At 37.0% G+C, this 12529-nt stretch overlaps 1 protein-coding gene across 1 annotated transcript in view; it reads right to left on the reverse strand.

Moving 5' to 3' along the window:
• The window catches only part of VWC2 (von Willebrand factor C domain containing 2), an 883094-nt gene that overhangs the window by 800231 nt on the left and 70334 nt on the right, over window positions 1-12529 (reverse strand). Inside the window, exon 2 of the mRNA XM_077491782.1 lies at window positions 7643-8398. Within this exon, the coding sequence (XP_077347908.1) occupies window positions 7643-8338 (696 nt within the window). The 5' untranslated portion in view covers window positions 8339-8398. The remainder of the gene's footprint in view (window positions 1-7642; window positions 8399-12529) is intronic.

Genomic DNA, 12529 nt, shown 5'->3' on the forward strand with positions numbered 1-12529 from the left:
GGGGTGTAATTTGTGGTATGCATATGCTGTGTGTGAGAAATAACCTGTTAATATGACAATTTTGAGAAAAAAAAAGAAAAGAAAATCCCCATTTTGCAAAGAATTGTGGGACAAAATTACAACTTCAAAAAACTCACTATGCCTCTTGTTAAATACTTTGGAATGTCAACTTTCCAAAAAGGGGTCATTTGTTTTTTTTGTACTTTTCAGACTTGTTAGTGTCTCGAGAAAAGGGATAGGCATCAAATGCATCAGGTGCGATCAATTTTCAATGACTGGCACCATAGTTTGTAGACTTTATAACTTCCACAAAGACCAAATAATATACGCGGATTTGGGTTATTTTTACCAATGATATGTAAATATAGCAGTATAAATTTTGGCCAAAACTTAGAAGAAACCTGAAGAAAGAGAAACAAAGAAAAATCTTTTTTTTTTTTTTACAGAATTTTTGGTCTTTTTTCATTTATAGCGCAAAAAACAAACAAAAAAAAAAAACAGTGGTGATTAAAATACCACCAAAAGAAAGCTCTGTTTGTGTGAAAAAAAGGACAAAAGTTTCATATGGGTGCAGTGTTGCATGACTGAGTAATTGTCATTCAAAATGTGAGAGCACCGAAAGCTGAAAATTGGTCTGGTTAGGAAGGGGATTTAAGTGCCCAGTGGGTAAGTGGTTAAGATATTTGCACAAAAGTGTATGTTTTCACATATTATTGTGTTGATACTTCTCGCTTGTTTATATAGAGGATATACACATTGTTATGTGTAGTATATTGCTTGCAATAGCATAATATTCACACGGTTGATTGATTTGTTTCACATGTTTTAATTGCAAGCCATTTATTATTAACTAGGTTGCAGGATTTTTAGATTTGTGCTGCTCATTTCCATTTTACCAAGACAGTATGTTGCTGAGAAATTCAGAGGTAATTTAAACTTACCACACACTAGCCAATATGTTACATGCTCAGCCGAAGGAACTCTACCTTGGCCTTGCTGCAGTGGATGAACATGCATCAGTGGGCCATAAATGAGTACTTGTGCGAGTATGGCATGACATGTTTTGTCACTGTTTGTCCTCAGAATGGTGAGCTTTGACAATGCAGACATCAGCATCACAAGTCATTTCATATTTCTGCTGAAGCAGACACTACATGGCATTATGTACAGGTCACTGAAGGCATAGCAGTGGGAGGAAGAGGAGATTTGTCTTGTTTTGCAGGGATTGCTATATCTAGACATCATCTCTCTGAGGCCTTAGCAGGTACAGAAGGAGCATGAGGAGGAGTAAAGCTGCCATGGCATTCTTCAGAAAGAGGCGTACATCAGGCAGGCTTCCAGTGGTGGGATTTATACCTCACAAACCCTAGTTGTACATGGCTTGGAACAGGTAACTAAGGACATAGTGAAATCAAAGAAATCTATGTTACAAAGAAAAAAGTTACAGGACTCATCTTGCCCTTGTAAAGGGAGTAAAAGATGAAATACCTGGAGAACATGCTGTGGAGAAACCAAGGTTTTGCAGTACACATTATATAACGGACAATGTGGCTTAGAGTCTATTGTCATTGAAAGGAGGAGCAGCGGTGTCAGCCTAAGTGAGGTGTTCAAAACTTTTCTTTCTACACAGCAACCAGGGCTGTTCACTGCCAGCAGCTAGCAGCAGTGACTGCATCATATGGCAGGGAAGTACATGAGGTCAAGGGCAGATGCTGACACCCTCCCAATGACAACCCCCCCTTGATTATTGGGAAATTAGGATGGACCACTGGCCACAGCTTGCCCTGTATGCAATTGAGCCAGAGGCTCTGAATAAAGCCGCGTACACATGGGCGGACTGTATGGCCAACTTAGTCCGTCGAAACACATTTCAGCGGACAGTCCGCTCGTGTGTGGGCTTCAGCGGACTTTTTCAGCGTGCAGTCTGGCGTACTAAGTATTTTCGGAATTTCCGTAATACTGTCCGTCATACTTTGGTTTCAGCGGACAATCCGCTCGTCAGTAGGCTAGTTCGACGGACTAAGAATGGCGCATGCTCAGAAAGGATTTACACGGCGAAAGGTTGCATTGCTGTGTATTGGACTTCCTATTTCTAGTCCCGTCGTACGTGCTGTACACGTCATCGCGCAAGCTTTCGACGGACTGTTTGTGCATCCGTGTGTGGTCAAGTCCGTTCATTCGAAAGTATGGCAGACTGTCCGTCGGATTGTATGACGGACTAAGTAGGCCATACAATCCGCCCGTGTGTACGCGGCTTTAGAAGGACAGTCCTTCGAAAAGCATCAGTCTAAGGGGTCTCATCCATGACCCCTCACTCCCATGTTCAGTGATCCAAGCAACCAATGAGAGATACCCACACATGTGGCTTGATGAGCGTGTTTTTAACTTATGTTTGTGAGTAGACATCTTTATGATGTTATTCAAATCTTTTAATAAATCTGTTGGATAATGCACTGGGCCAGTGCACCCGCTTTTCTTTTTCTATAATGCCTAGGAACCACCTGGGTTTTCCAAGGTATGTATTGAGCATGTTTATTCTGCTAATTCATAGGGGTACCTATTATATAACCCTAGGAAATATAATACACTGTGGTATGACATAGTTAAGGTGTGAGATGCAAACCGAACCCTCCAGAAACTTTGCATTTTTTTGTATATTTTGGAACAAGAGTTTTGTATGCATAGTTTACAGTAGGAGCATGTAAAATATATTTTCCCACTTACTCCCCTTGAGTAAGTATTCATACCCTTTGACATTTTCCACACTTTGTCATGTTACAACCAAAAACATAAATGTATTTTATTCCGACTTATTTGTGATAGACCAACACAAAATAGCACGATAAATGTTTTTCACATTTTTTTACAAATACCTAAATATGTGAAAAATGTGGAGTGCATTTGCATTCAGCCCCCCTGAGTCAATACTTTCTAGGACCACCTTTCACTGCAATTGCAGCTGCAAGTCTTTTTGGGTATGTCTCTACCAGTTTTGTACATATGAAGGGTGACATTTTTGCCCATTCTTCTTTGCAAAATAGCTCAAGCTCAGTTAGATTGGATGGAGAGTCTCTGTGAACAGCAATTTTCTAGCCTTGCCACAGATTCTGAAATGGATTTAAGTCCGGACTTTGACTGGGCCACTCTAACACATGAATATGCTTAGATCTAAACCATTCCATTGTAGCTCTGGCTGTATGTTTAGGGTCTTTGTCCTACTGGAAGGTAAACCTCCACCCCAGTCTCAAGTTTTTTTGCAGACTCTAACAGGTTTTCTTCAAAGATTGCCCTTTATTTAGCTCTATAAATCTGCCCATTAACTCTGATCAGCTTCCCTGTCCCTGCTGAAGAAAAGCATCCCCACAATATGATGCTGCCACCACCATGTTTCACTGTGGAGATGGTTTGTTCAGGGTGATGTGCAGTGTTAGTTTTTTGCCACACATACTGTAGGGTTTTACTTTAGGCCAAAAATTCAGTTTTGGTTTCATCTGACCAGAACACCTTCTTCCACATGTTTGCTGTATCCCCCACATGGCTTTTTCCAAGCTGCAAATTGGACTTGTTTTGGCTTTCTTTCAACAATGGCTTTCTTCTTGCCACTCTTACATAAAGGCCAGATTTGTAGAGTGAACGACTAATAGTTTCCCTGAGGACAGATTCTCCCACATGAGCTGTGAATCTCTGCAGCTCCTCCAGAGTTACCATGGGTATCTTGGCTGCTTCTCTGATTAATGCTTTCCTTGCCCGACCTGTCAATTCAGGTGGATGGCCGTGCCTTGGTAGGTTTGCTGTTGTTCCATACTCTTTCCATTTTTGGGATGATGGATTGGACAGGGCTCAGTGAAATGTTAAATTCTTGGAATATTTTTTTAAGCTATCCCTGCTTTAAAAACCTTCACAACTTTATCCCTGACCCGTCTGGTGTGTGCCTTGGCCTTTATGATGCTGTTCACTAAGGTTCTCTAACAAACTATGTTACAGGGCTTCACAGAACAGCTGTATTTAGACTAAAATTAAATTACACACAGGTAGATTCTATTTACTAATTAGGTGACTTCTGAAGGCAATTGGTTCCACTAGATTTTAATTAGGGGTATCAGAAGAAAAGAGGGCTGAATACAAATACACGCCACACTTTTCAAAATATTTGTAAAAAAAATTTGAAACCATTTACAATTTTTATTCCACTTCACAATTATGTACCCCTTTGTGTTGGTCTGTCACATAGAATCCCAATAAAATACAATTACGTTTTTGGTTGTAACATGACAAGATCTGGAAAATTTCAAGAGGTATGAATACGGTTTCAAGGCACTGTATGTAAGGGAAGGAAAAATAGTATTACTTTTTTATTATTTCAACAGAAGTTCATATCTAGCACAAGCAGTACTGAGATTTTATCCAAACACAAATATTTGTTTTTAAATCAGTGCATTACCGATATATTTACATGGCATTAACTTCATCTTAGTCCAAAAACCAACTGGATCATTTCTCATTATGTGATAGTGGGTGGAGTCAGGAATATCATGGCCTTTATAACCATGGGTCAGCTCTACGTCTATCATTTCTGGTTTAGACACATATATAGTCTAATATTTCTGAGCTATTTATTCCAAGCAGCATAAGAGTCTGCTTTATCTCAGTGTATTTTGGAATAAATAATTCTATAACATTAAACTATAACTAAGCTTTGGAAAAATAAAGCTGTAAATTTGTTCTGTTTTTGCTAGAGAACATACTGACATTTATGACTTGAGTGCCTATCCTGGAAACAGGATAGGCACTCAAGGTCTCCACACTTAATTTAAGCCAAATGATGGTAGTTCTACTTGATATGTTGGAATCACTTTCAGGAACAAAATGAATCGCCAATGTTTCACCTCTAGTTTTTAATAAGCCTGTGATAAGTATCAACTGCTACAACTGGCACTCTCAAACAAACAATTATTCTTTTAGATATATACCAGCTTCTCGGTCTTCTGCACTTAGGTTGTAGATACATAATATTCTTTGGATTATTTTAAATTTCATCCACATAAAAACAAAACAAAAAAACACCTATTTTGCTACATAAATAAAATTCAATTTTATACAACTGAGCAAATCTGGGAAAATACTGTATACACCTGTAAAAAGTCTCACAAACAAAATGGTGCTTACTTCTGACTGAAAATGCCAGCAACATACTGTATATAGTGCATTGTTTATTTAGTAAAAAATGTTATATGTAATTGATATAGAGGCAAGAGAGGTAGTAGGATACATTTTTTGTAGCACAACAAAGCAGAAAAAAGAGCCTGCCCATGAGATCTGTACATATGATTGTTCCTATGTACATTCGAAATTAGTAGAGCTGTTACTGATTAAAATTTTCGTGTTCGATTAATCAATTTCTTTTAATTGATTAATCGACTAATTCCGATTAATTAGAATACACATACAGATCCAACTACTTTTAGCTAATCTCCTTGCATTGCAACTCTGCAATAGTCAGTGGTAAATGTGGTATACACTATATACAATCATCCGATACTAGTTAGTTTCCACAATCCATGACTTAACTTCACAGTTCAAACAAATACGTTTTAAATTCAAAATGGAGCACTGACGTAAGTAATTTTTTTTCCACAGTAGCGTGACAATCCCTCCACCTCTGGTCTAACTAATCACTCTCACCTTATGGCATGCACCCCTGTGCAAACAGGTGGTCTTGCAAGTGGGTATCAAAAGGGTTAACATGGACCATAAACTTCTCTCACATCTCCTTAGATCTCAGCAAGGATGCCAGGTCATGGGTAGAAAGAAAAGATCTAAGTGCTCACCACATAAGTATAAGATGTAATTTTTGTGTTCAAACACAAACTACTCACATAAAGATAATAAAAACACAGCATGTAAAGCCGGCAACCGTGTTAGTTCCATAGGGCAGCAGCGGGTGACGTCATGTGTAGCTCCTCACCTGTATGCATTACGTTCAATCAGAACTTCGACGTCACCGGACTCCTTCCCCCTTCCCTTTGTTAGCAGACGGAGGCACCTGGGGAAGGGGGGAGGAGTCCAGTGACGTAGATGTTCGTGACATCACTGGATCTCCGACAGAACTTCCTGAGGACCCCTAGAAATTAGCCCTAGAAATTAGTAATTAAAAAACAAACTCCTGTTACTTGTATATCTTTTATCGGTAAATAGTGTTAAAAGCTATATATTCATATACTGTATGCACATTAAATGTAACTGTATTTAGTATTACAATATAGTACTTGGAGCTTTTGCAAGAGAAAAATACTATACATTAAAATGTACCTATTTTGCAACACCCTCTCCCTACATGCTGCTATTCATGACTTTAGCCATTATATCCTTGTATTCCACATTTTGGCCTTTAGCATAGGTGCAAACAGAGTAGAGTATTTATTTTGCATAAATTAAATATATGTCTTAATTTTTAAAGAAATCTTACTGGCAATAAACAAATGTGGAACCAATATTTGAAAAGGGCCAAGATATATATCTGGGAATTACAGACCAGTCAATCTTACATCAATAGTATTTAAACTATTGGAAGAAATAATATAGATCATATCCAAGAATGGGATACAATGGCAATATTCAAACTCATTGGGAGGAAATTATTTAAGGGAGAAGGAGGGTCACAACTTTTTTGGGTCTCCTTCTCCTTGTGATTACAGGAGTGCACTCCTTTCTGCACTCCTGTGACCAGTATTCAGCCAACAGTGGGCTAAAGTCCTCTGTTGGCTGATGTTGACAAAGTCCAGACTTTGGAGAGATCCCTACTTCAATGTTGGGATCAAGCCAGATGTCTGACTGACACCTGCACTAGGAAGAGCCAGCCGCTCTGCCCCTCACCACAGCCCAGCATTCCAGTGAGCACTGGAGGGGAAGATTAGTCACTGACTTTCTGCTCACAAGACCAATAACTGAGCAATCAGTGGCCTTTGATCACTCAGTTCTCGATGTAGTGGTAGTGGGGTACACATGCAACATCAGATACATGCTGCACCCACCTAAGTGAGCATGTGTGTGTATGTGTTTTTTTTTCTATATCTCAAACTTTTCTTTTAATTTAAGGTCTCTAAAGAAGGAATGTGGCAACTCAATGAAGCTAGATGAGAAGTGGTTTCATCTTAAACAGCGCAAGGTGTTCTTTAATGTTAATATGGTGAGGATTTCAAACTCCCTTCCACAGTTGGTGGTGTCAGTAGGGATTGTATATAAATTCAATAAACTTTTAGATGTGTTTCTTAGCAAACACAATTTTCAGAGATATTGAAAATGATAATGACATACACGCACACACACACATTGAATTGGATGGACTGGTGTCTTTATTCAACCTTGCCAACTATGTAACTATATAATCAGTGCATATTTTAGCTTTACAGAGCTTTGGAAATGTGCTTTTCAATACAATTTAACATTATATTTTAAAAATCAAAGCAGGGTGGGGAAAAATTAACCATTTAGCAAAATTGTTGTTTTATATTACCCACACATTTCCAGCATATGTTCATGTTTAACATATTTTTAGCACAAAAGTTTTATTCTAGTTGTTCAAATACCGTATATCTGTTTTACACATGTAAATGTATTTTTCATTCATAATAATATGACTCACCGTAAATTCTTCCAAGGACTGATATGTTTTTCCTCGAAATTCACAGTAATTCTTCTTTTCTTTGCACTGTGGGCAGCACTGGCTGTTGTCAATTTGAATACAGCGTGGGTGCAGCCTAGGACATTCTGGTTGAATGCAAAGTGGTCCTTCCTCTGTGCAGCGACATGGACAAGCTGAAGGTCCAGGTGTAAACTTTTCCCCAATAGCATACACAAATCCACTCTCATCCACACAGCCTTTACCCCGATAGTCTGGATAGACATATTCCTCTGGAGCTTCAGGTGTACTGACAGGATCCAAAATCGATAAGTCCTCCATAGGCTGATCTTGTACAGCATCTGATTGTACTTGTATTGTATTAACTAATTTACTACTCAACGTCTGCGTGTTCAGAGTTTGTTTTTGTCTGCTTAAAACATCCTTGCTTATTAAAGTTTTGTTCATTTTATTTTTCCACTCTTTCATTGTTTCTTCTTTCTCTATTTTGTTTTCATTTACTTTACCTGGATGTGTTTGGTTTTGACTGCCATGAACCACATGCTCCTTCTTGTCTTGGCTATTTTTCATTTGCTGCTGATCCGTTTGTGTAATGTTTTGTACATATATAGTAGGGTTGCACAGGGCAACCATTAGGCAACAAGTTACAATAAGAGAGCTGGAGAGAGCTCCAATTGCCATTACAGTGGAGCTTGGCATTTCCTATGTTATCACCAGGTGTAGGCTCCTTCATTCAGTGTTGGCCAGCAGAATCGATTCCTGTGATAGAAGAAGATAACAATCTCTGTTCATTACCTTTTAGTCATGTATAACTTTAGAAAAAAAATCTTACTAATATTCATTTTAAGTATTGGTAAGGGTATATAGAGCACTTTAAGTTATACATACTCCAAGGGCCCTGATAGGAATATATGCAACAGTGAAATTACTCTAAAAATCTAAAGCCCTTCTTGCTCCCACTACTGTACCTATATGTTGGCTGAAATATTCTACTTTAATGTACTGTATGTTGGATAATGTATAGTATATATAATTTTTTTAGATACAAATGTGAATAAGGTTAGCTTGGTATACATGTTAATATCTCTTTTTTTGCTGTATAATTTATAAATGCATCAATGTACAAAAGGGCAGCCATATTTTATTATGATATAGGTAGGCTCTGCTTCCTGCTTTTGGTTACTACACAAAAGTTCTGCTTTATGCTTTTTCACACAATACAAATCTTTGGGTTAGACAGCTCACTTAAAACAATGCACTCTCTGTGTAGAAGATATTTTAGTAGTTGTTAAGAATGGAGGAAGAATAATTCCCAAATAAAAGGCCACCAAAAAAAAATAGAGAGGGTAAATGACAATACAAACTGTAATAAAAAACTCACAGGGGTTCTGAACCTTCCACACACCATAAAAAAAAAGTATTTGCTTTATACACATAATTTTAACTTAATCAGTTAGTTTACCTTAAATTACATTTAACATTTCAACATGAATTACATGTGCTTTTCAATAATTTTTCATTTTTAAAAACGATTCTGACTTCTTTTGATGCTGCTTCTACAATAGGCTTCCCCTCTACATCTTGCCTAGATGTCAGGAAGTCTGAACAAGCCCTCAGCAATAAGAACTTAGTTTGCCTAACCATGAATGCACAATCTGCTTTCTATCACAGCAGCGACTCAGATCACGGCTCTGTGAGTGATATAGTGGCATCAAGCATGAGGAAGGAGATCATTGGTAATATATACCAAGAGAAATGTCCACGAGACAGCCTGAAAGGTAAGTATAACAACAATTAACCACTATGCAAACCTTTTTTTTTTTTTTTTTTTTTTTGTGGGGTTCTTAATTAATTCACATTAACAAAAATACTATGACATTATTGTTGTCATCATAATGATTTATGCTTAATCAGCCAAAATTCAAGTAGTGGGAAGCCCAATCAGTACCAGGAGGAGGAGCCAGGTGCAACATTGATGACCATATAGTTACTGCATCCAATCCGATGCAGCCACTGTTAGGCTGGGGTGTGTAACAGCAGTCTGAATACAATAGCCAGGTTCTCTCATTTTGTCCACAGCAGAATCATAAAATACAATTACAAAAGTCTGATAAAATATCTTCTTCTGCAGGCTTATACCTAAAGTACTGAAAGTGAAATGCAAAAACTGAGGCTGGGTTCACGCTAAAGTGATGCAAGACATTGCATGTTATTCGCACCGCATTGATATGCTTATCACATGCGATGTCTGTTCGATGTAAATTCAGTCACACGGTTTGTATGGCTGAAATTTCATTGCTTTTGCATCAAAATGGTGCAGGATCCTTTTTTTGGTCTGCACTGGAACTGGATTGCATGGGTGTTCAGACCCATGCAATCTGATTCCACAATTTGCACTGCACTCTGCGAACCAATTGGGGGGTGCCATTAACTTTATGAAGGTGATATACCGCTGCTGGTAGCAATTCCAAAAAATTCACCTCCCTTGCACTGGGCGGGTACTGGCTCTGTATGCAAGTTGCAAGTGAACAAAAAAGATCTGGATAGCGGTTGATGTCTTTTATCGAATGGAAAACAGTACATACAGCATACAGAATCACAGATGGAAAACTGATGCGTTTCACACCTCTTTACTGGTGCTTAGTCTAATAAATAAACAGTCATAGCACACCGATATATATATATATATATATATATATATATATATATATATATATATATATACACAGACAAAAAACCTGAGTAATGCATGAGCATGTGATATCATGTTTAGCCAATTGGATTTGAACACACACAATGATAATGGAAACTCATCGATTCATATATAAAGAGAGAAAAAGAAAGCACATATAAACCAAAAATTGAACATGAAAAAAGTAGGAAAAAATATGAATGTAATAATAAAAATGAATATAATACTAGAAAACAGAATATATAACATATATATTTTTATGATCAATTTTGTGATCATTTTTTGATCAGTTTTGAGATCACTTTTGTGATTGCTTTTTTGTATACTGTTCAGAAATTTGCTGTTTTTCCCAGTAAAGTTATATTTACATTTTAATTATCATGCTTGTAGAGAATGTTCTATTTTAAATGTTCCCCTTTCTCTTTGTTGTCACAGGAGTACTGTAGGATTAGTTTAAATGCCGACAAGGTTCTCATCTGTTTATGCATATATACATTATTTATTTTGACGTTGGTTTATTGTATTTTATTTATTTTAATATTCCTTTAACGAGACCGTTCCTTGCCATCATGTAGGCAGTTCTCTGCTATGATTACATATATTCATTTCCTCTGGTATTCCTGCGACAATATGAACACTATTGTACATTTATGCACATATCAAAAATGCGTTTAAGGTTTCTATGTACACAATCGTATCTATGTTATGTAATATGTTTTCTAGTATTATATTTATTTTTATTATTACATTTATATTTTTTCCTACTTTTTTCATATGCTATATGTACTGTTTTCCATTCAATAAAAGACATCAACTTGGAGTGCGGCTATCCAGATGTTTTTCGGTCATTAACTTTATAGTGACATCTGCAGCGGTTCCCAGAGAGCAGTGTAAACTTCCTGCAAGTCAGATGTGATGCAGGGATCCACACAGGAATTGTGGTGGTTTCTGCAAAACACCAATGTGAACCGAGCCTTAATGTTCAAACCCAGGCAATGTGGGTATCTGTGAGTAGATTCACCTTGTATATAAAGAAAATGAATTATACTGCTATGCAAATTGTTGAGATTTCACAAAAAAAACAAAAAAAAATAATAATTAAAACAAACATCCACATAATCGAAATTAACAGGCAACAATGTGTGTTTTTTGGATCACTGTATTTTACCTGTCTTAAAGTGGAAGTACACTGCATCTGAACACCACAAACCAAAAACTTTGATAAAACCCTCCCCCCTCCTGAAGACTACTGGGATGTATGACATAATTTGCCTTAGCCTGGAAAATTGGACGGATTATATAAATGCAAAAAAAAAAATTAAAACAAATAAATATGACATATTTCCTTATCCATTTACTAATGCTAGCAGTATACGGATTAAAAATAGTCAATGTCGAATGCAAGAGTGAAGTTATGCTTTAAATCTATGCACATGATTATTGGTTCCACCATAATCTGTACTTGGATCATTATTTAAACATGATAGTCTTGCTATACAAAATAAAAGCATCATCATTTGTACAAATTCAGCAGAACAGAGAAAAAAAAATCAATGCAATTGCTTTCACTGTTCCTGATACTAGAAAGAAAGTAACACATTCAAACAGGAAGATATAATAACACTTACTGCACTCTGTAATGATACTTCAGTTATTTTGTAGCCAGTATACCAGGACAGATTTTCAATTCTGTCTTTTATCTTTTCCAGAAAAAGGATAATATGGATGCTGAGAAGACCACAGGGGTATATATAATTAATCTCCATACACCCGCTATTCTTAAGCGAAACTACAGTTTTGTTAAGAAAAAAATAAAGCAATTCCATCTGGACAAACTATAAAATGCGCAAGGATATTAAGTAAACTTTGTTGCAGTTTCCAATCTTTGTTGGTTCGCAAGAAAGTGATGTTTGCCTTATCACACTCTTTTCTAAACTGACTGGGGATGGGAGTATCTGTCTCCATTAGCAAAATCTATGCAATGTAGGTATTGCAATAAGAAGAGTAGAATATTTGAAACGCATATACAATCTTACAGAACCTCTCAGTAAGTAACACTGAATTTGACTTATTATTAATCTCCTACCACCTTTCATTCAGCAGGTAAGCAGGTCCCTTATTTCACCTAAGTAGAGTTCACCTCTACTAGAGTTCAGTTTTAAAGTGTACCTGTGCCCAGACTGTGCACATACATTTGT

The sequence above is a fragment of the Lithobates pipiens genome, unplaced genomic scaffold, assembly GCF_037356315.1.
Source record: "Lithobates pipiens isolate NorthernLeopardFrog02 unplaced genomic scaffold, aLitPip1_a1.2 Scaffold_19, whole genome shotgun sequence".
NCBI lineage: Eukaryota > Metazoa > Chordata > Amphibia > Anura > Ranidae > Lithobates > Lithobates pipiens.